The sequence below is a fragment of the Acartia tonsa genome, chromosome 8, assembly GCF_053477335.1.
Source record: "Acartia tonsa isolate MP-2025a chromosome 8, ASM5347733v1, whole genome shotgun sequence".
Taxonomy (NCBI): Eukaryota; Metazoa; Arthropoda; class Copepoda; order Calanoida; family Acartiidae; genus Acartia; species Acartia tonsa.
This window is the reverse complement of record NC_137267.1, coordinates 53,268,754-53,289,203: the sequence shown is the minus strand read 5'-3', so window position 1 is coordinate 53,289,203 and position 20,450 is coordinate 53,268,754. Positions and strand designations below refer to the sequence as shown.

The following is a 20,450-nucleotide window of genomic DNA, read 5'->3' as shown; positions in this document are numbered from 1 at the left end:
GCAAAACACTGTGTCTATGGATATATATGCTCGTTCGGTCAGGTATTAGGCCAAACTAGAGCACTCTCAGGGGAATGAAAAACCATACTAATTAGCCATAAGTGCAAGGCCCCCAACTAATCATAAGTTGGTTGAGCTCTCTGGTCAAAATTTTATTCCTTACTCGTCATGGGGTAATGGCGCAATGGGAAGGGTGTTAGCATGGTAATCTAAGGGTTCCCGGTTCAAGCCCCACCACGTGCAAAACTAACTCTGATGAATTGAGCCATACTGATGAGCCCTAAAAGGGCGAAACATTGTGTCTATGGATATATTAAAGATACATCTATATGTTTTAATTCTTAATATTATTATTAACAAGGAAGAAAATTTCCATAAAGCCAAGCTCTGAATCAGTAACACAAACATTAACACATCTAGAGTGTCAAAACTGAATAATCAGATTATAAATGTATAAAAGTCTAAACAAAATTGTTAGTAATTTGTTAGATAATGCTTAACAGCATATTTACATTTTAAAGACTTGAATATAGAGATGCTTTGCTTTCATTTTTTACTTTGTTGACATAAGATTCAGTATTCTAAAAATCAGATCAATTAAATAATAATAATATCACATAAAAATGTTTGAAATGCATGTACGGACATTCTTGTAACGATTATTTACTCTCTGAATTGTACCTAACTACTACAGGAATCACCATGTATAGTTTAAAATCAATAAGACAATTCTGACATGCCTAAACAAAAAGAGCTAACCGTTACAGACTGATGGACGGGCAGACGGAACGAACTTAATTATAGAAAAGCTTTGCTTTGAAAAATGAGAATAAGTAAAAAAACTATTTTTAAATGCAAACAACTATATTAAAAAAATATAAAAAATACATAGAACAATTAATAATTCCTAAATTACTAATTGTGGCCAATCCATTATTCTTTAGTTCATTATACTAATCAATTCCTGGTCGGTAAAGCATGCCTGAGGTAATATCCAGGTTTTTTTGCCTCTCAAGGGGCATTTCAAGTCATTTTCTTTAAATATGTCACAAACATGACAAATTAAAAATTAAGACCATGCCAATGCAACATTTCTATTGAAACAAAATCACATAAATACATGCTGGGTAGAAAGCTTTTGTGAAAATACAAATTAACGCCCCTTAAGAGGTGATGTCACAAAACCTGATTTTTTTTAACAAGTGAAAATATTTAAAGGAAAAATTATTTTATGACTGAAATATCTGAATATCCTAAAGGCTTGCTTTGTACAAAAATCAAATTATGTATTGGTAATAATATTCAAATCTATCTTTTAATCTATGATTATCATGAAATTAAAAAAAAATATTTCATCCATTTACTAGAAATAAAAGTTGATTTTACTGCCTAGACATTATCTAATTCAATCAAATTTATATTCCATATAAGACATTCCATTTATATAGACATTCTTTCTTATGAAGTTCTTCTTCAGATTTCCATATATGTCTACCTGAAAACAAAATAAATGCTATTCATATGATAGGCATTCATTGCACAATATAAAATAGAACAGGAGAAGTGTTTTGACTTTGTGATTTCAAAGTTTCTCACATTAGCAAAAAGACATGAAAACTGTGTGCAGTAGTGATTTTTTGGATTTAATGGCCTTTGTCATTGCAAATGTGAATTCACTAAAGAACCGTTTTAGATAACTTGATAAACAAAATAAAACAAAATCATCAATAGATTTTAGATTTAAACAAGAGTTACCTCAGAGTTGAAAACAGTACTGTTCAACAAGATGAAGAATCCAGGGAAAACATTGAGAAGAACAATGATGTAGCCAAAGATTTGGGAGTCAGCAAAAAAGGCTAAAAAATACATCTATGTACATATATCCACATTAGAGTAGATTTTATATTACTCCAAACACCTTTTAACCAAGGTCTTGGGGTGACTAAATTTAGGTCACATCCATCTTTAGACTTTTTTTGAGGGGGAGTATCAATTAAGTATTTCCATTTATCTTTACTTTTATAAAGTCAGTTCATCATTATGTGAATAAGATGAACCTTAATATTAAAATTTCTTATTTTTAAGTTCAAGTTTAAGAAAAATATTTAAAGTTTATAATGTGTATAAAATTACCAAAGACAATGTTGAGAGTTATCACGAAGGTTAGGACCAATGTACTTCTGAAGGATACCAGAAGATCCAAGATTATTTCACATGTTGTGTCACTAAATAAGTTAAATTATTATCCAATTAAAATATATAGCATTAGCAATCTAAACTTACAAGTGAAAAATAAAACATTTACCTTGAGTTTTTCTTTACCCAAACATATGTCAAGACCATTCTTACTAAGCAAAGAAGCAAAGCAACTCCTTAAAATTTACATTAAATCTTTTAAGGGGATAGGGAATTAAAGGAGGAGGGGGTGTTAGAAAAATATTTTGCACCATTTTGTCTATTTTGATTATTAGAAAACAATAACAGTTAAAATTTTAATAGTTTTCTAAACAAATGATAATGATTTTGTATCATACTAATGCTGATGAAAATAAATTAAGCTTTCTTAAGTTTGATTATAAAAACAATAAGCTTTTTTGTTGCAATGTCCAAATTATTGGGTTCATCAAACAGATAATTTACAAATTACAAGCAATATATCAAATAATAGGTCTTAAAGGGACTGTGAACGTAAATTTTTCTCATCTTAATATCAAATCTTAACATTATCTCATTCATAATATCTCACAGATAGAGCAAAAGCGCTTTTGTTTGCTTAAAAAACGGCTTTTCCCGACGATTTTTATAAGGTAAAGGGAAAGGAAGAAATTTTCCGTATTATATAAAATGTGCATTAAATTGCTTTTTTCTCCCATTATAGCTAAAATTAAACTTTTTCACATAGTTCTTGATTTTTCCTAATGGTTAAGCTGACTTTTAACATAATCCTTGCTTTAAACCAATGTATAGATACTTAGAAATTGATAAAATAGGCAATATGAAAACCAAATACAATAACAAAAGCCAGAAACAGGTTTTTTTATTAGTATCCAATAAACTTAAGATGGCCCATCTCTCGCCCACCTTTAATTACAAATTTGTAAATAATAAAGACGCAATATTTCTTTATAAACAATCTAATAAAAGTGTAAACTAGTTCTCCAACGTGGGTTATTTATTGTCCAACACAATAAAAAAGGATATTATTATTTTAAATTACCTTCAACCCTTTGTAGACAGTGAGGTATTTTTTTGTCAATAATAAAAATTTAAAATAGGTGTTTATTACCTAATTACTACGTTATAAAAAAACTAATAGGCAATTTTATATCATAAAATAAATCCTTAACAGTAAGTAAATTGTTTCAACTATATATGACAAGTTAAATATCCCTACAAACATTATAAGAAACAAAAAACGTTCAGATTTTCCCTGTTTTTTCCTTTTTCCCTCCCAAAATACCATAAAATCAAGGCATTATTCCTGGATTTTTTTGTTAATAGGACGTTTTTGGTTAATCAGTGTAGTGCTTAGAAAATGTTAAGATTTGATAATCAGATGAGAAATTTTTACGTTCACACTCCCTTTAACAAAATTATCTACAATTTAAGGACTTTATTTAAGAGATGATTTGCTTAAAGTATTGTATCTTGTTATTGTTAAATTATTACAAGTTTGAAATATCTATGAGAATTCTAACATGTTTAATTAAACTGTTTTTAACCTATTTTTGAATGGGGGGTCAAAAATATACGAGGACACCTATAGAATCAGACTGCAGAGCCCAAATTTGAATTAAGTCCCCAATAAACTTTTTTTGGGGGATTTAAAAATTAATTTTTAGTGTTGCTGTAATCATTTTGACCGAAGCAAAAGCTCTTTTTTTTACTTCGGGTAATATTGTGGCTTACAGAACATTTTTATATAATTCACTTTATATTAATACAATAAAAAAACAATATTCTGTTCATTGGAAATAATTTTTTTTTCTAAAACAATTAATTTCATTAAAAAATCTAACATTTACAATAAAACAAATAATTCTGAAATCTAACCAATTAGAAGTCTTGTTTTATATAATTCTTTACAATTCAAAAAAAGTGTTTTCACAAAGTGACGTATTTCCAATGTAGTTAAATATTTTTTATTTAATTAAAATGAAAAGAATGAAAACCATACACATAAAAGATACATACTTTTTAAAATTATTTTAAAAGATAAGTTTGAATAATCTTATTTTATAACACATTTGTATATGTTACAAAAATAAATTTGTTGTCTTGCATAAACATTTGTTGTCATTTAACCCTTTACAGCCATTTTTTATGTTTTTAAAATAAGTGAGAGAACACAAACATGTTAATGTTAATTCGTTGATATATTATAAAGAATTAACTTTTTAGTGAATTTTTATAGTAAAATCATAAGGCCTAATTTTACTCTATACCAGAATACAATATTTATGAAGCAAAACACTCTAAAAGCTACAAATTTTACCCAAATAAAAAAAAGACCTTTTGCTTCGGTCAAAATGATCACGGCAACAGTAAAAATTAATATTTAAATCCCCCCAAAAAAGTTTATTCAAACTTAATTCAAATTTAGGCTCTGCAGTCTCATTCTACTGGTGTCATAGTATATTTTTTATATACGTTTTAAAAATAGGTTAAAAACAGTTTAAATAACAACAGCTATCAATTCATTCAGAGTTAGAGAAAATATTTGCTTTTAATACTTTTAAAAAAATAAACCTATGGGAATGATGATTGCATATTCAGCCCAGTCATTCAACCAGCAACTGTCCACATGGCCTTCCACGCTTCTGAAAATAAATATTAAAGTTACAATCTTTAAAATTCAAACATTTCTATTCATAACTCATGCATTTGAAAATATTGACCAGAGAAACATAAATAAAATAATTTTTCATTTGTTTTTTTTCTGTATCTTGTAAAATCTTGTACTGTGTTTGTTTGATTTTTAAAAATGCAAGTTAATTTAGCATTTCTTCAGATCTTAACCGACAGACAAAAAGACATAATTGTATTTTTTGTAATTATATGTATTTATTGTTTACCTCCTCAGGTAGAAATAGGATTCATTTGTCAGACTAGTAATGAGCACTCCTCCAGCTAATAAGAAATATTAATAATAAATTATTTTTGATCAAATAATACTAAAATTTCATTGAAATTGAAAGCTAAAATAAATTCCAATATATAAGAAAAGATTCTAATGAATATGCTTCACCTATTGCAAATGCTAAACCATATGAAGCAATTGAAAGGTAGAGAAGATTTGTCTGTGGTGCCCTCTTGTTGTAGAATTTGTAGTACACTTGTGAACAATCTATTACTAAAAATATAACAAGATTGTTAAGGTTTAGTATCTTAATATGATAGTGCGTACCCAATGTAACTCTACCTAAACTAATTTCAAGCATAAAATTATATGCTTGATAGAAATTTGGAAGGAAACTCTTATTTCTCAAACAAGAACTTCACAAAAACAAATTTAATTCATCATTCAGATATATCTTATTTTGATTTTTAAAATGTTATTGTCATTTTATACATTTAAAATCTTACATAAGGATTCCTGGAGCATTAAAGGAAGCATGCAAGAAATACCACGCTTTAACTGCTGAAAGACTGCCACAAGTAGACCAAATACCCCAAATTTGAAGCCTTCAGCTTCTATAACAAAAAAAGTTCTAGGCATTTTAAAATGACATTTTATGTACAATAGAAATTTTGAAAGAATTGCAATGCTCATGTTGAAAACTTTGAAATTAAACTACGTGGCCTAGAAACAAAATTATAAGCTTATTTTTGTCATAAATTTAGGTTTCCAGTAACTAATTATATTTTTACAATAAAAATACCCATTTTTATAGTCAAAATCATTAAAAAAAATTAAGTTTTACTTGCGTTGTACCGAATGTACTGTAGCCAATCAGAAGGCTGAATCAGCTTAACAACCAATCACAGCTAAGCTTGTATTAGTTTACCCCTTTGTTTCCGCTATGATTTTTGTTTAAAAATGCAATTTAAATCGAATTTTTTTCATAGATTTTGACTATGAAATGTGGTGTTTTTATTGTAAAAATGTAATCAGTTACAGGCAATCTAAGTTTCTGACAAAGATAAAGTTATAATTTTATGTCTAGGCAACGTAATTTAATATTGTTTTTACTTTTATGAGCATTGAAAATCTTTCAAAATTCCATTGTACATAAAATGCTTTTTTGAAATGCCTAGAACTTTTTTGTTATTGAAGCTGAAGGCTTTAAATTTGGGGTATTGGGTCTTCTTGTGGCAGTCTTTCAGCAGTTAAAGCGTGTTATTTCTTGCAGGCGTCCTTTAAGAAATAATTCAAAATAAAATGTTTCCTCTTTATGTAATTTTTAATAAGGTGATTCTCAGGACAATAATGACACAAAAACATATTTTTTTTTTCAGTTTTCCAATAGATTATATAACATTAAATTTTTTTATTTGTAAATTATGAAACTTGTTGTTGATGAATATTTTAATAAAATCAACAACCACATTGGGTTAGAAATATAAGAATTAATACCTATCCATGCATAGCAGGCCACAAACGCAAAATGGGTTGCAGCTCCAAAACTCTCACAAACAGCACAGGGTAAAATATCATTTCTACCTAGGAATTTATGAATATTTTAGACACAGAGTATAACATTGTCTAACCATTCATATTAGAGAATAATTCCAAACCATGTATGGTTTTGGTAGGTTAGAATACTTATATTATTATAACCTATTATTTGTTAATTCTTAAGAGGGAGGAGATTGGGCTGTGTATTAAATGATTATATATTAATGATATATTTTATTATACATCTACTTTAAGAGAGGGAGAGGCAATGAGAGATATTGAGAACAAGCAATATAAAAAAGAATTTTCAAAACAGCGTAGAAAGTTGATGGATATTACATTATAGCTTATTGTAAAACAACAAAAAAAAGAAATGGAATGACCTAATTCTAATTATACATTCTGATATAAAATAGGATTTTTATCATACCATTAAAATTTTTTATAAAATAATATACAGGGTGTTTAAAAAAAAAATGAGTTTTCCAAATTTGGGAAACAACCATTGGGAGTACAAAAAAAGTAATTATATGTCAATATTCTCTATAAAAATATGCATCGAAATTGTTACAGGTGTGTTTAAATATCTCTGAAAATAACGGCGCATTTTAAAGCATAAATATTTCAAAAGATGCGTATGATGCTTTTTTTCTGGTAGAATTTTGTGCCTTAAGGTTGGTTTTTAAAAATGTATTCACTTGAAAACAACATCTTAATACGGCCAATACAATTTTCTACCAATTACACTAAAAATTTCATTTAAAATTCCCTCACTGAAAACAAATATTCAGTTTTTCTTTTTGTATACTTAAGAAACATGACCTTAAAAATTGCTCATGTTCGTAATTCTCCACCCCTCATTTATTCCTATAATCCTTTAATTTGATTGACAGGTTAAGATATAAATTCATAATTTATCCATAATTTGTAATTAAATGCTTTAATAAAAAATTCAAACTTGAATAACTTTTTTGTCTTTAGAGATTTTTTTATCAAATAAAAAGGAGTTTTTTCTTTTTACTGTAACCTATGTTATTAAAGAAGATTCTTTTACTGCAAATGCATCACAATCAAGAAATATGAAAAAATGACAATTTGCAGTTTCTTAAAAATGCTTTTGTGAGGAGCTAAAAAGCATTTCACCTTTAAAACTCATTAAGGTACTTTTCTTATACCTTTTTCTAAATTAATATTGAAATTCTACGATTTTTTTATACATAATAAAAGAGTTTTTTTAATTTTTCTTGCACAACATTTTTCACATAAAGCATTTTTGGAAACTATGTTTTTATCAGAGAGGCCGTATTTTTAGAGGTAATGAAAATCACCTGTTATAAATTTGATGTACTTTTTTACAGAGAATAAGGACATATAATCGTTTTTTCTGTATTCCTTCTGGTTGTGTCAGAAAAACGGAAAACGCAGTTTTTTCTGAAACACCGTGTATTTAATTTCCATTAAAGAAAACCTTAACAAATAATTCAGTCAGATACACAAACATTTTATTTTCAGAGTATCATTATAGAAGAAGAATGTAAGTAGCTTCTTTTATTAATCATTATTTACCTACAAAGATTACAAATCCAAGTTGTGCAATTATCATGCAGAAGTTTAGATTTTTCTCGGCAGACCTCTTCATGTTCACTTCATCATCATCTTTGTCCCTAACAAAAAAATATTCTATATTGAAAAATTCAGATTCAATTTAATGAAAAAGAATAATTGAAGCAATTTAGAGAAAAATATTTATTTCATATTTTTAACCCTTAACAGTCAGACCCCTTGCCGCACCTTAATTGGTCAGGGGGGGGGGGCCCCCTATTATCTCAATTCCTATTAGAGCTAGAAGGCTGCAAGTCCCCTGATTGATAATGAATTTCCGACTTTAAGTAGGACAAGGTCAATTTTTGCTTCACCCTTTTATTTAACAACCTTTGTTTTTAGGTCCTTTTTTACTTAAATATTTCAAACGGCTGTAATTTTCTTAATTTTTAAGCTAGAAGAACAATTTTTTTGCAGAATATGTTTATCTTTAGGTAAATTTTAAGTTTAAAATTTGAGTCAAAAATTGCAGTAACATGAGCCTTTTAAAGATGTCTGGAGACCTGGAGGATCAGGACCTGCAGGATCATACCCACTAGTCGCCAGAAGGGAAAAGCAGTTTTTTGAAACATGCTCTCTAAGATTATTACAGATTCTGATATATACATATATAGACTAAAGAAAAATGCAAAAAACGAAATCAAAAGCGTTCCTTCTTGAGAGAAAATGCGGGAAAAAGATTTTAGCTATTTCTAACTTGAAATTCACATTGGCAAGCCAGTAAAAAATATAAAAAAAATTTAAACATGTCATTGTTCAGCACCTAGAAGTGGCAGAAAAATGCTACACATACAATTGGAAAGCTCATAACCTTTAGTTTTCATATTGGTATATAACGTTTTTGTACTATTATTAGTTTTGAGCTATCATCTGAAGTATACACAAGTTTTATAAATGCAGTTTTTTCTTGAATTTTAAGTTTGATACTTGTTACACAAACCTTTTCAAATTATATTACTTAGCACCTAGGAGTTATAAAAATATTTTATATAGGTAAAATTGTATATTTTGGGTTCTTTCAAATTTTGCATTACGAACCAAGGAGGGAGGGGGGGAGTTTATTCACTTATATGAAATGAAATTCAGTATAAATTTTGCTCTGTATGTTTTTGGGCTTGTTGTTATAGTTTTTAACCTGATTCATTTTGTTAAATCTACCAGTAAAACTTTAAAAATTGAACTTTGGCACTTTTCTTCTAGGGGCTGATGGGTTACTTAAAACAGCCCCTAAAACAATAACATCTAAGGTCTGAAATGAATTTTTAGAAATAACAAGCAAATTTTTTTAATGTAAACTTTTTTGCATAACTGAGCTAAGTAGCCACTAAAGCTTATATTTTGGCACTTTCCTTCTTGAGAACACCCCCCAAAACAATAGAATTTAAGGCTTGAGCTTATTTTTAGAGATAACAAGCTGATTTTTGATGTAAACTTTTTCACACAATTGGGCCAAGTAGCAACTAAAGATTCATTTTAACACTTTCTTTCTAGGGGGGAGTGGGGTGAAACCCCCCCTCCCAATTGTGAACTTATAAGATCCAAGGGGAGGAGGAGAGTTTATACACTTATAGGCCTTGAAATTCAGTATAAAATTTTGCTCTGGATGTTTGGGCTTGTTGTTATAGTTATAAACCTGATCAAAAAATCACTATAGATTTCAATTAGGCACTCTCTTTAAAGGACTTAATTTTTTTTTTCTTCATTATATGAAATAAGTTTTCAATAAATTCAACATGATATCTTTGAAAATAAGCTCAGAGTTCATAATATTTGTATTTTGGAGGGTGTTTTACCCCACTAGACTCTAGAAGGAAAGTGCCAGAATGAAATCTTTAGTGACTACTTAGTTCAATTGTAAGAATAATGTTTACATAAAAAAATAGCTTGATATCTTTAAAAATAATCTCATTACTTACAATTTTAGTGCTTTAGGGGCTTTTGTGCCCCACAAGCCCCTAAAGAAAAGTGCCAAAATTCAATTTTTAAAGCTTTATAGGTAGATCCAATCATGTAAGAAAATTTAAAAAAAGAATCATTTGATAACTATAACAACAAAACAAACAGCAAGGGCAAAATATGATACTGACTTATAATTTTAATGTTTAAGAGGTTGTTTTACCCCACTAGCCCCAAGAAGAAAAGTGCCAAAATGAAATCTTTAGTGGCTACTTATCTTAATTATGAGAATAAATTTTAAATTAAAAAATCATCTTGATATCTTTAAAAATAAGCTCAAGCCTTAAATCTTAGTGTTTTGGGGGGTGTTATATCCCACTAACCCCAAGAACGAAAGTGACAAAGTAAAATCTTTAGTGACTACTTAGCTTAATTATTTAAAAAAGGTGTGAGAATAGAAAAATGAAAAATTTAGTGTTAGGATTTTAGTTTTTGTTTGCTTGTTTCTAATATCCTACAATATAATTTTTTACTGTCTTGCCAATGTGAATTTTAGGTTAGAAATAGCTAAAAAATTTTTCCTGCATTTTCTCTCAAGAAGGAACGCTTTTGATTTCGTTTTTTGCATTTTTCATTAGTCTATATATGTATATATCAGAATCTGTAATAATCTCAGAGAGCCTGTTTCAAAAACTGCTTTCCCCTTCCGGCGACCAGTGTACCTGGAACCTGAAATTGACTTGAACACCTGTATTTCATATGAGAATGTACTACTAGAGGATATTTCAGTATTTTTGTAAGTCAAAATGCTTTCTTTAAGTCAAAAAAATAGTTTTTCTCTTTACCTGGATGACCCTGCCAGGTTTGCTGGAATCCTGTGCCCGCCAGGATGGAGATATTCAAAAAATTCCAACTCTCAGTTATGTGTCATACCCATACTTAAAAAGTCACGCAGTGTGGGCTCTCCATCTTTTACAAACATAAAATGAGAAAGAAAAACCCGAAGGGGGGGGGAGGGCGTTAAGGGTTAAAGATAAGTTTCAAACAGTTTTTAAAATTACCTTCCAAAATAAAGTAACATTTCAGTGACAAGAATAGCCAAGATGGAGGTGGCACCACATATGATGGAGAGAAGCTTGAGTACTGAAAAAAATACTGTTCATACCCTTTTAATGTTTTTAGTAGACCTTTTTAGTAGTAGGTTAAAGATAGTCATACAAAATAATTAATCTTTGATGGCTGCAGAAGTCATTGTCATCATTATGTAGAAAGTTGTAATTTTATGAAAGCTTTGTGTTTGCAATGAAGCATTTAAAAATAGCTCAAAAAATCAAAAATTGTCTAGGACAGAAAGTTAAATGAATAATCTGTATAATAGAGCAAGTCTTAGTTTTTTTTGTTTACTATTGAAAAATAAACTTACCAGGATCATCAGCTTTAACTTCATTGTTAAAATCCATCATGATTCCAAAACTAGTGAGATGATCACACACACATGTCACACTTTTCCCAAACACCTCTTTCCTCTGAATTATATGTAAGTTTAAGTAACTATCACGAGTATAATCCCTTTCATAGCAATGTCACTGTTAAGGGGTGTTTCCTCATATTTTCACAGTAAATTTTCTATTATTTCTAGGCCCTGCAGGGGGCTTTAACCCTGTGGGACCAATTGCCTAACCCTGTGGGGCAATCACCATCCTAACCTAAAATAAATTATCAAAAGCCAATATGAAAATAGGATGAAATGCCACTTAAGAGGCATTGTCAAAAAAAGAACAAATCCAAATAATTTTGTTGTACTCCCAAACAATTAGGTAAACTTTGTTTAGATACTTTCCCTCAAGATGAGTATCTAGGTGAGAATAGAAAAAATTTAAAATTTAGTGTTGGGATTTTAGTTTTTGTTTGCTTGTTTCTAATATCCTACAATATAATTTTTTCTGAAGGTTAGGATTTCAATGACTACTGAACTGAGTGAGTTTTCCTGTTTAGGAAAGCTCTCATGGGCTTATGGTAGATGTACTAGGTTTAGTCATGTAAAGTATAAGTAAATAAGAAGTATGTTTTAATAGAGCTCATAGTTGTTCATCTTATTATAATCTATAATACAAAGTAGCTTGATGTCTGTCTGTCTGTCTGTCCGTCCGTCCGTCTGAAGCTTAAGATCTCGGTAACCACTGATCAATTGGATTCTACTCTTCAGGGTATATACCTATTGGTCCTGTGGTGGTTTTAAGCTATTTTCTTGGGGGGTGGGACACCCCCAACCCCCCCAAAAATGAAAATTTCCCCCCCCCCAAAAAAAAAATTTTAATATTTTTTTCTAATTTTAATGTTTTTTATGTTTTTATATATTTTTATATATTTTTATTAATTTTTATATTTTTTTATACTTTTTTATATTTTCTTTATAGTTTCAATTAATTTTTCTTCTTTTTAAATTTCTTTTCTTCTTTTAAACTTTGTTTTATCAAATTCAAAAAGATTGTGAAAACTTCCTTCTCCTGTGGGGGAGAAGCCCCAAAAAGACTAATGGCAAAGAAATTTTAAAAAACAATAAAAAAAAGAAAAATTTCAAAGGTTTTAAATAATATAAATCAATATAAAAAGTTATAAAGAGTTATAAAATGTTATAAAGAGTTATAAAATGATATAAAGAGTAATAAAATGTTATAAAATACAAAAAATATCTAAAAATATGTAAACAAAATTTTTAAAATTCTCCCCTGAACCTTCAGAAATAAAGCCCCTAGAGGCTAGGGGCGAAGCCACTAGTAACTGAAAATTTAACTGGGTTGTTTGCAGTAGATATATAAAAAAAAAAATTTAAAACAAGAATTAACTATGTAAAAGTTTTTGTTAGTCAATTGTGATCAATTTTCAAAAAGCAAACCTTTAGTATGTTGTTATCAAGATGCTTAAAAAAATAAAAATTGCCTAAGGAATGTACAAGAGTGATATAATAGAGATAGATATTTCAATAAGAAGATTTATAATGTACATATTATACAATATTCACAATACCTTCTTGGACTGACATGTATCACTACAAGATAATTTTTAAAAATGTAGTAGGCATCTTATGAAAAAGGTGTTTTTTAAGATAGGCGATTTCTGAGATGGGTGTATTTTGAGATAGGCGTTTTTTAAATATAGCCTAAAATTTTTGATTTTCATATAAAAACATAGAGTAGATTTTTGGCTATACTCAAAAAACTCCTAAATCAGAAAAATCCTATCTCAAAAAACGCCCATCTCAGAAAACGCCTATCTTAAAAAACGCCTATTTTAAAAAACGCTTATCTCAAAAAACGCCTTTTTCATAAAATGCCTACTACATTTTTTAAAAATAAAGCCTAATTCATAATTAGTATCCAAGAGAATAATAAATACTTGTCATTCATGATCTCTAATCTAAAACACAAATAAACAGTTACCAAATCAACCAGTCAATAAACTATGTACAAAGATGGATATAATGGTAAACTAAAGAGTGACTTCTATAATAAGAGAATAGGGATACTTTAAATAAATGGAAAATGGTGGATGGGAGAAAATTATTGGATAGAGAACTCATTAGAGGAAAGGGTTTAATTATTGAAGCTTATTCAAAAGTACATAATTTTTAATCTGATAAACATAAGAAGGAATATAGGGATGAGACATTTAAATAACCTGACCCTATTTTTCCCCCAAAATATATCATCTATGGAAAGTAAAATTTAACAAAATGTTAAATTTCTTTATAACTTAAAATAATTATTCTTGTATTCATTCGAATCACTAGGTAAAAGTTTTTGTTATTTAATTGTGATTAATTTTCAAAACGCAAACCTTTAGGTAATATATTATTGCTCAAAATGATTAAAAGAATAAAAAGTGCCTAAGGAATGTACAAGAGTGACATTATACTTTAGGGATAGATATTTCAACAAGAAGATTTATAATGTACTTGTTGTGCAATATTCACAATACCTTCTTAAACTTACATGTTTCACTACAAGATAATTTTTAAAAATGTAGTAGGCATTTTATGAAACAGGCGTTTTCTGAGATGGGCATTTTATGAGATAGGCGTTTTCTGAAATAGGCGTTTTTTGAGATGACCCACATTTTTATTTATAAATAGAACTGGTTTTGTATTTGTGTTTATAAAGGTGGTTTATCAATATCACATAAAATTTTAAAATTTGAATGGACAAAATACAACAGTTTATGATCTACCAAATGAAAATTCGTAGCTACCCACTTTTAAAAAAATAATCCCTCTAATTTTGTTTCTTCTATATGGTCCTTTTTTGAATGTACAACTCTGAGCAGATTTGATAATTAAGCTGATGTGATCAAACACCATTTGTCATGTTTTACTCTTATTATTATTTTCTATAATAGTTTAGATTGTTTTAAAACCCATTTCTTTAATTTTATATATAAACATAAAAATATCTAATAAAATCTTAACTTAACATAACCTAAAGTATTAAACATAAATAACAATACCCTCTTGTTTTCTATTTATATCAAAATAGAGGCAAGGGTTAGATTATGTATATATAAAAAAAAAACAGAAAAACAATCTGTACTTAGGACTTAGGATTACAAAAATTGATATGAGACAAGAGTGTAAAGTAACTGTAAAATATTTATCATCAATTGAATTTCTTTTAACATGAAGTTGGTTTCCATCTTCCAACTCATACAATACATAAAACTTACCACACATCCTTTAGTAGACCACTCATTTTCTTCAGTATCCAAGTAGATACAATCTGGATACCCAGGGATAAACTGGCATCCAGGAATATTCTACAAGAATTATGGTAAATAAAATAAAATTATTGACATATTTTCTAGATATTTTCAAGTTTACCTCATATACTTCTCCCATATTAAAAGTTATAGTTGAGATCAGTTTGTCCTTGCTGTTACTTCCATTGTTAATGGTCAGTCCTATTAGATTTTAAATTTCTTTCTATTTACTAATTAAGAATTAACAATATTCAATTCATGTTTATTTATCAAACTATAGATATGGAATAAATTCGGTGAGGGAATAAATATGGTGAGGGAGAATCTTTGTAGTTGCTATAAATATTAAGTCAGAAGATTTTAAATATTGAGTGTGAATTTAGCTGATTAAAAATTTTCTTTCCCCCCCTCATCCTATTTCTGCTAAAATTACTAAATTGTGCATACCCGTTAATATTATCTTAAATTACCTAGGAGTCTATCACCAAGCATACCTCCATTGTTGAGTGATTCCATTGGCAAACTAAAAAAAAATGTTTAAAATATAATGAAATATACTAATTAGAAGCTAAGAAAAAGTTAAAAAGCTAACTGACTATTAATTTTGAATTGATCCTTTTTAGATTTTAAATTCTTCAAGATATTAAGAGTCAAACCTTTAGAATACAGATTATGTAACATTAATGATTTCTTTATTGGTGAAAATGAAACATTTTTTTATGTAAGTTAAAAAATATTTTATTAAGCCGTTCAAACTTTTCAATAATTGCAACAAACTCAAATATTCATTAGCATATTAATTTGTAATTTGAATAATAGTAAATTAACTTACTCTGCAAATATGGGGGAGTTCTTGTCATTAACATCTTGTTTTGACTTGATTGATGTCACCACAAAAATATTACAATCTCCTTTCTCCAATTCCAACTCAACACATATTGTTCCCTGAATAACATACGTAAAGTTCTTTGATTATCTCTATTAGTATTGATAATTAGATATTCAATTATCCAAAACATCTTAATATATGATTACTTGGTTAAGTTGAAAACAGTATTCATCTGAATCTTGATTTTTGACTAGAGTTTTCACTTGAAGCTCTATTGCTGCAAATTGTTCAGTAACTGAGTCTTCACATCTGAAGAGCAGAATTAAAACTTGAATTTACTTTAACAAAGTTTAGGTATAAAGACTTATCTATTTTTTATTTTGTTTTTTTCTTTTCTTTCTCTGCCCGGTTTTCCTTTATTTTCAACAATAAAATTAAAAAAATATTAACCCAACAGGAAATGCGGTGCTTTACACAGTCTTAATGAAAATATAATCTCAACAGTTTTTGTAATTTTAGTTTTATCAAATCTGCTTTCAATTATCTCCTTTACTATTAAAGAAACTCTCTTAGAATTTAGATTGGATTAATAAAATAAAATGAGATTACCTAGATTTTGTATTGACTAATGCATTTCCCAGCTTGTATCCCACTTGATCAATTGTTTCTAAAATACAATGTAAAGATAATAAAAAAGATTTAAATTACATGCAAGTGTATAAAAATTTCTATTATATATTCATACCTAGATTTTTAACTACAGTTTTCATTTTAGTTTCCATATCAGTAATTTCCTCCCAGCCAAGATAAGACCTAGATATGTTATCATTTGTATATATCATATTGGTTTGAATAATCATAATACCATATCCTTTAGTGATCTAATATGACTTTCAATTTCAATGTTCTGATATATTATTGCCCTTTCTGAAACTTATGTACTTAAATGAGGTTACATTCACTTAACAAAACAACAAAAATTATATTTAAAAAATTGTAAATAGTTACCAATTTAAAATTAGCTTTCATTTAGAGAATGTATACCCTACCCCTACCACAATAAAAAAGTTTTGACATCTTTCAACATAAAATATATATTTAGAGAATTCTTTTTATACCTAAACATCTGATCTGTCACATTCAGGTATGTGTTGACAAAATTGGTATCATAACCATCTTCACTAGAGTACATAAAAAAATATTAGACTTATATGCCCTCATGTATATATTCAATTTATTTTAAATGGGGTGGAGGGTTCCATTGCTTACAGGCACTTTAACAGTATCAAAGCTTTTTATAAATATATAGAAAAAAATCTACAGAGCCTGCATGAAATGAAATATAAGTCTCTTTTTTTAATCAAACTATAAATATTTTTTTTAATTATCTGAACAAAAGGTAAATTGTACAACCTACTACATGCTAAAGTACCTGAAATATGTTCTTGCCAAAAATAGTTTAATTTAAAATTACATTTAAATTTAAGTTATATTTTCCATAAAAAATTACTCAAAATCAGAAGAGTGGCAGATCTTTCTGGGATATAAAATTGAATAAAAAATGTACAGTATATATGCTTGTGAAAGAACCAAACTATATACACTTGATAATATAACAACTGTGTATGAATTTCTGTAAATAAAGTAAAGGTTTCTGCAATTTATAATTTGTACTAATTTGTTACAGGAATCACCATATCAAGTTTTAAGACTAATCTAAATCAACAGTCAGTGCTATTATGTTTCAGATTTACCTACTGTTTAAAGCTAAATGTGAAAATCAGTATTTTAAACAAGAACAGCAGGAAAGAATGAAAAAAAAACAAGGCTTCCTGAAAAACGCTTTATTTGGCATAACAATTTAATGTAAACTTTACCTGGACTCATTTTGTCCATCAAACACAAGTTTATCTAATGCCTCTGTTAATCTGATTATAGTTCCTCCAAATTGCTCCTAATCAATATAAGAAAATAAATAACACAAAATGATAATTACTTTAGATTTTCTAGGTTAAAGAAGAGAAAAAAGTCAATACCTTGTTATCCTGGCTCAATTCTTCAATGATGTAATCAACAATCTCATTGTCTGTATTGGAACCTTTAAAAACATGATTTGAGTATTGTTATTGTTGATTATTTAACTGTAAAGTAAAGTAAAGAATAACAGACAATATTATTTCTATTCAGATGGATGTCAGTAAAAGCTTAAAAAATATAATAATAATTTGTCAACAGAAAATGAGAAAATCTCATTTTTGACCAAAAGACAGACAGGGAGGAATTCAAAAAAGAAATGTATTGTTATAAATACAAAGATATTATAAAAACAATGAAAAACAAAAGGAGAGGCAGACAGAAAAAAGACCACTGTAGCTGCCCTACTTACAAAGTTTGGGTTTCTGATGTCTTATTTCTTTGGGAAACTATCAACAATTCATGTTATATGAAGTTTACTTTCTTATGAAGATTTTGTATCAACACAATAATAATCTTATCATTTAAAAAATCATAATATGTAAAAAGTAGCCTTGATCCATTGTTTAGTAAAATAACAGTTCAAAAAATTTTCACCTTCATTTATCATGTTGTCTATGTCCGCTACCCAGGATTCATAACATTGGCTCCTAAAAACAAGTTTTGTTTTCATCCTTTCTTACAATTGTTAAGACCATTTGTTTAAGGACCTTTAGGAACATTTCACTCCTTTTATTTTAGGGTGTTAACCCATTAGTGACGAACCAGGTATTAAAACCCGGTTCCGAAAAATGAAAAAAAAACTGGTTTCCGGCTTCATAATTGCATCATTCTCAGTATGAAACCCCCCTCTACTACCCTGGCTTTCATTTCCCCCTGAAGCAGGCAGTTTAGCTTACTTCCGTTTGCCGGTATAGATCAACAAAATTTGAAAATACTGAAAATTCAAAATACCCTTCTAACTTTTTTGTTTTTATAGTAAAGTCGCTGATTTTTTCGTGAAATCTAATGTTTATTGACAAGTACACCTATTTGTTAATTTGTTTTATTCAAATTATTATTTTTCATATGATTTTTTTATCGTTTTTTTACACCCTTTTTACACTTTCCTGTGCACGCCCATAAAAGTAGCGCTTGGCACTAATGGGTTAATCTATTTTTGTTGATTTGAATAAATCTTACCTATCAGGCTCTGAACTGTTGAAGTCTCCTATAATTCCATCACAAAACCAATATGCATATCCTTCTGAAATATTTATATAGTACCTCAATACTTATATCTCAATGTACATTTAAGGTTTAGTTACATAAGAAAACATTTCTTTGCTTTTCTTAAAATACTTTTCAGTAACCTGTAGCATTTATATACCAAAAGTCCTTATTTTGGTTAACCTTAACATTATTCAGACAACTGACTTTTATATATTTTAATCAATTTAGATAAATTGGAAACAGACTCAAGTTTACATTTACAATTTCAGGTTTGAAAGGATCACTTAAAAACTTAATCATAAGATAAACCATGTCTTTTTATAATATGTTTAATCTAAACCTTTAAACATTGAAATTGACAGTACACTGCACCTGTGGAATTGGAAGTTTCAGAACAGTTTTTTATTGCTAGTTCATTAAATAATGCCACCCATTCCAGACCACGCTTATCTGTAAATGATAAACATAATTCTACAAATGCAAAAATAATTAAATGTAACTATAAAACTCTATGTACTATTTATTTGGCCTTTTGTTTACTACTTTTCATTGGAAATTGATTTAAATTTTGATTTAATCCCAAAACATCTTTATGTAGGATTCAGAATAGTCTAATCTATTTTAAAAGACAAGAAGTCAATTTATGCTCTGTCTATTAATTTATTTTATTACCTATTTTGGTACATTCTCTAACTGTTGCAGTAGTGGTGGTAGTTGTTGTTGATAGAGTTGTAGTAGTTGTTGTTGATAGAGTTGTAGTAGTTGTTGTAGCAGTGGTAATGGTGGTTATGGTTGTTGTTTTACTATTGGTAGTAGTTATTGTTGTAGTAGTGGTATTTGATGTAGTAGGAGTTGTTGTTGTTGTAGCAGTTGTGGTAGTTGATGTTGATAGATTTGTTGTTGTTGTAGTAGTGATGGTAGTTGTTGTTGATAGAGTTGTAGTAGTTGTTGTAGTAGTAGTTTTGGTTGTTGTTGTTGTAGTAGTGGTGGTAGTTGTTGTTGAAAGAGTTGTAGTAGTTGTTGTAGTAGTAGTGGTAGTTTCTAATTGTTTCTGAATAATAGAAAGATATCATTAAGAAACAATAGTTTTTCATTACCTAAGTCCTATGTTCCAAGGATAGGCTTAGTTGCATCATGATATCGAGTTATCAAACTACAGTGTGTTTTTTTATGAGAACTTTTTGAAAGCAATTTAATCTTACTCTTAGTTATCAGAATTTAATGATTAATGGCTTATTTTCTTCGTTTTTTAAGACCATTAATAGAACAACAAAGAAATATTTAAATTTTCATTTAAAAGAACAGTAAAATAAAAATTCCAAAATTAAGTGTCAACATCTAGAAATGGTTTTAGCTCATTATCGCATTTTCCTTATGTTTAAATCTTCTATCCTTTTCAAGAATGGCTTCAAAACCCTTTAAAATGAGATATAGAGCTATTGGGGATAAGTACAAGAACATATTAAAATTTGAAGGCCATATCTCTACCAGGGCATGAGAAGTGCCCACAATCAACTTTGAAGCGTTTTGCCACCATTCTAGCAAAGGATAGAAGAATTGAGCATA

The 20,450-nt window shown here is 28.4% G+C and overlaps 1 protein-coding gene across 1 annotated transcript; it reads right to left on the bottom strand.

The window, feature by feature from the left end:
- Positions 1-915: 915 nt before the first annotated feature.
- Positions 916-19,587, bottom strand: LOC145326693 (adhesion G-protein coupled receptor F1-like). Its single transcript, XM_080170059.1, has 25 exons — positions 19,557-19,587; positions 19,257-19,334; positions 18,855-18,918; positions 18,270-18,322; positions 17,735-17,796; positions 17,576-17,652; positions 16,817-16,879; positions 16,444-16,511; positions 16,308-16,365; positions 15,905-16,007; positions 15,702-15,814; positions 15,340-15,392; positions 14,991-15,070; positions 14,837-14,926; positions 11,541-11,643; positions 11,179-11,260; positions 8,186-8,283; positions 6,578-6,664; positions 5,249-5,353; positions 5,076-5,130; positions 4,750-4,820; positions 2,306-2,372; positions 2,134-2,225; positions 1,756-1,856; positions 916-1,495 (listed from the first exon to the last, which is right to left on the bottom strand). Exons 4-25 carry the CDS (start codon positions 18,280-18,282, stop codon positions 1,406-1,408), a joined length of 1,731 nt encoding a protein of 576 aa, XP_080026185.1. The 5' UTR covers positions 18,283-18,322; positions 18,855-18,918; positions 19,257-19,334; positions 19,557-19,587; the 3' UTR covers positions 916-1,405.
- Positions 19,588-20,450: the final 863 nt, after the last annotated feature.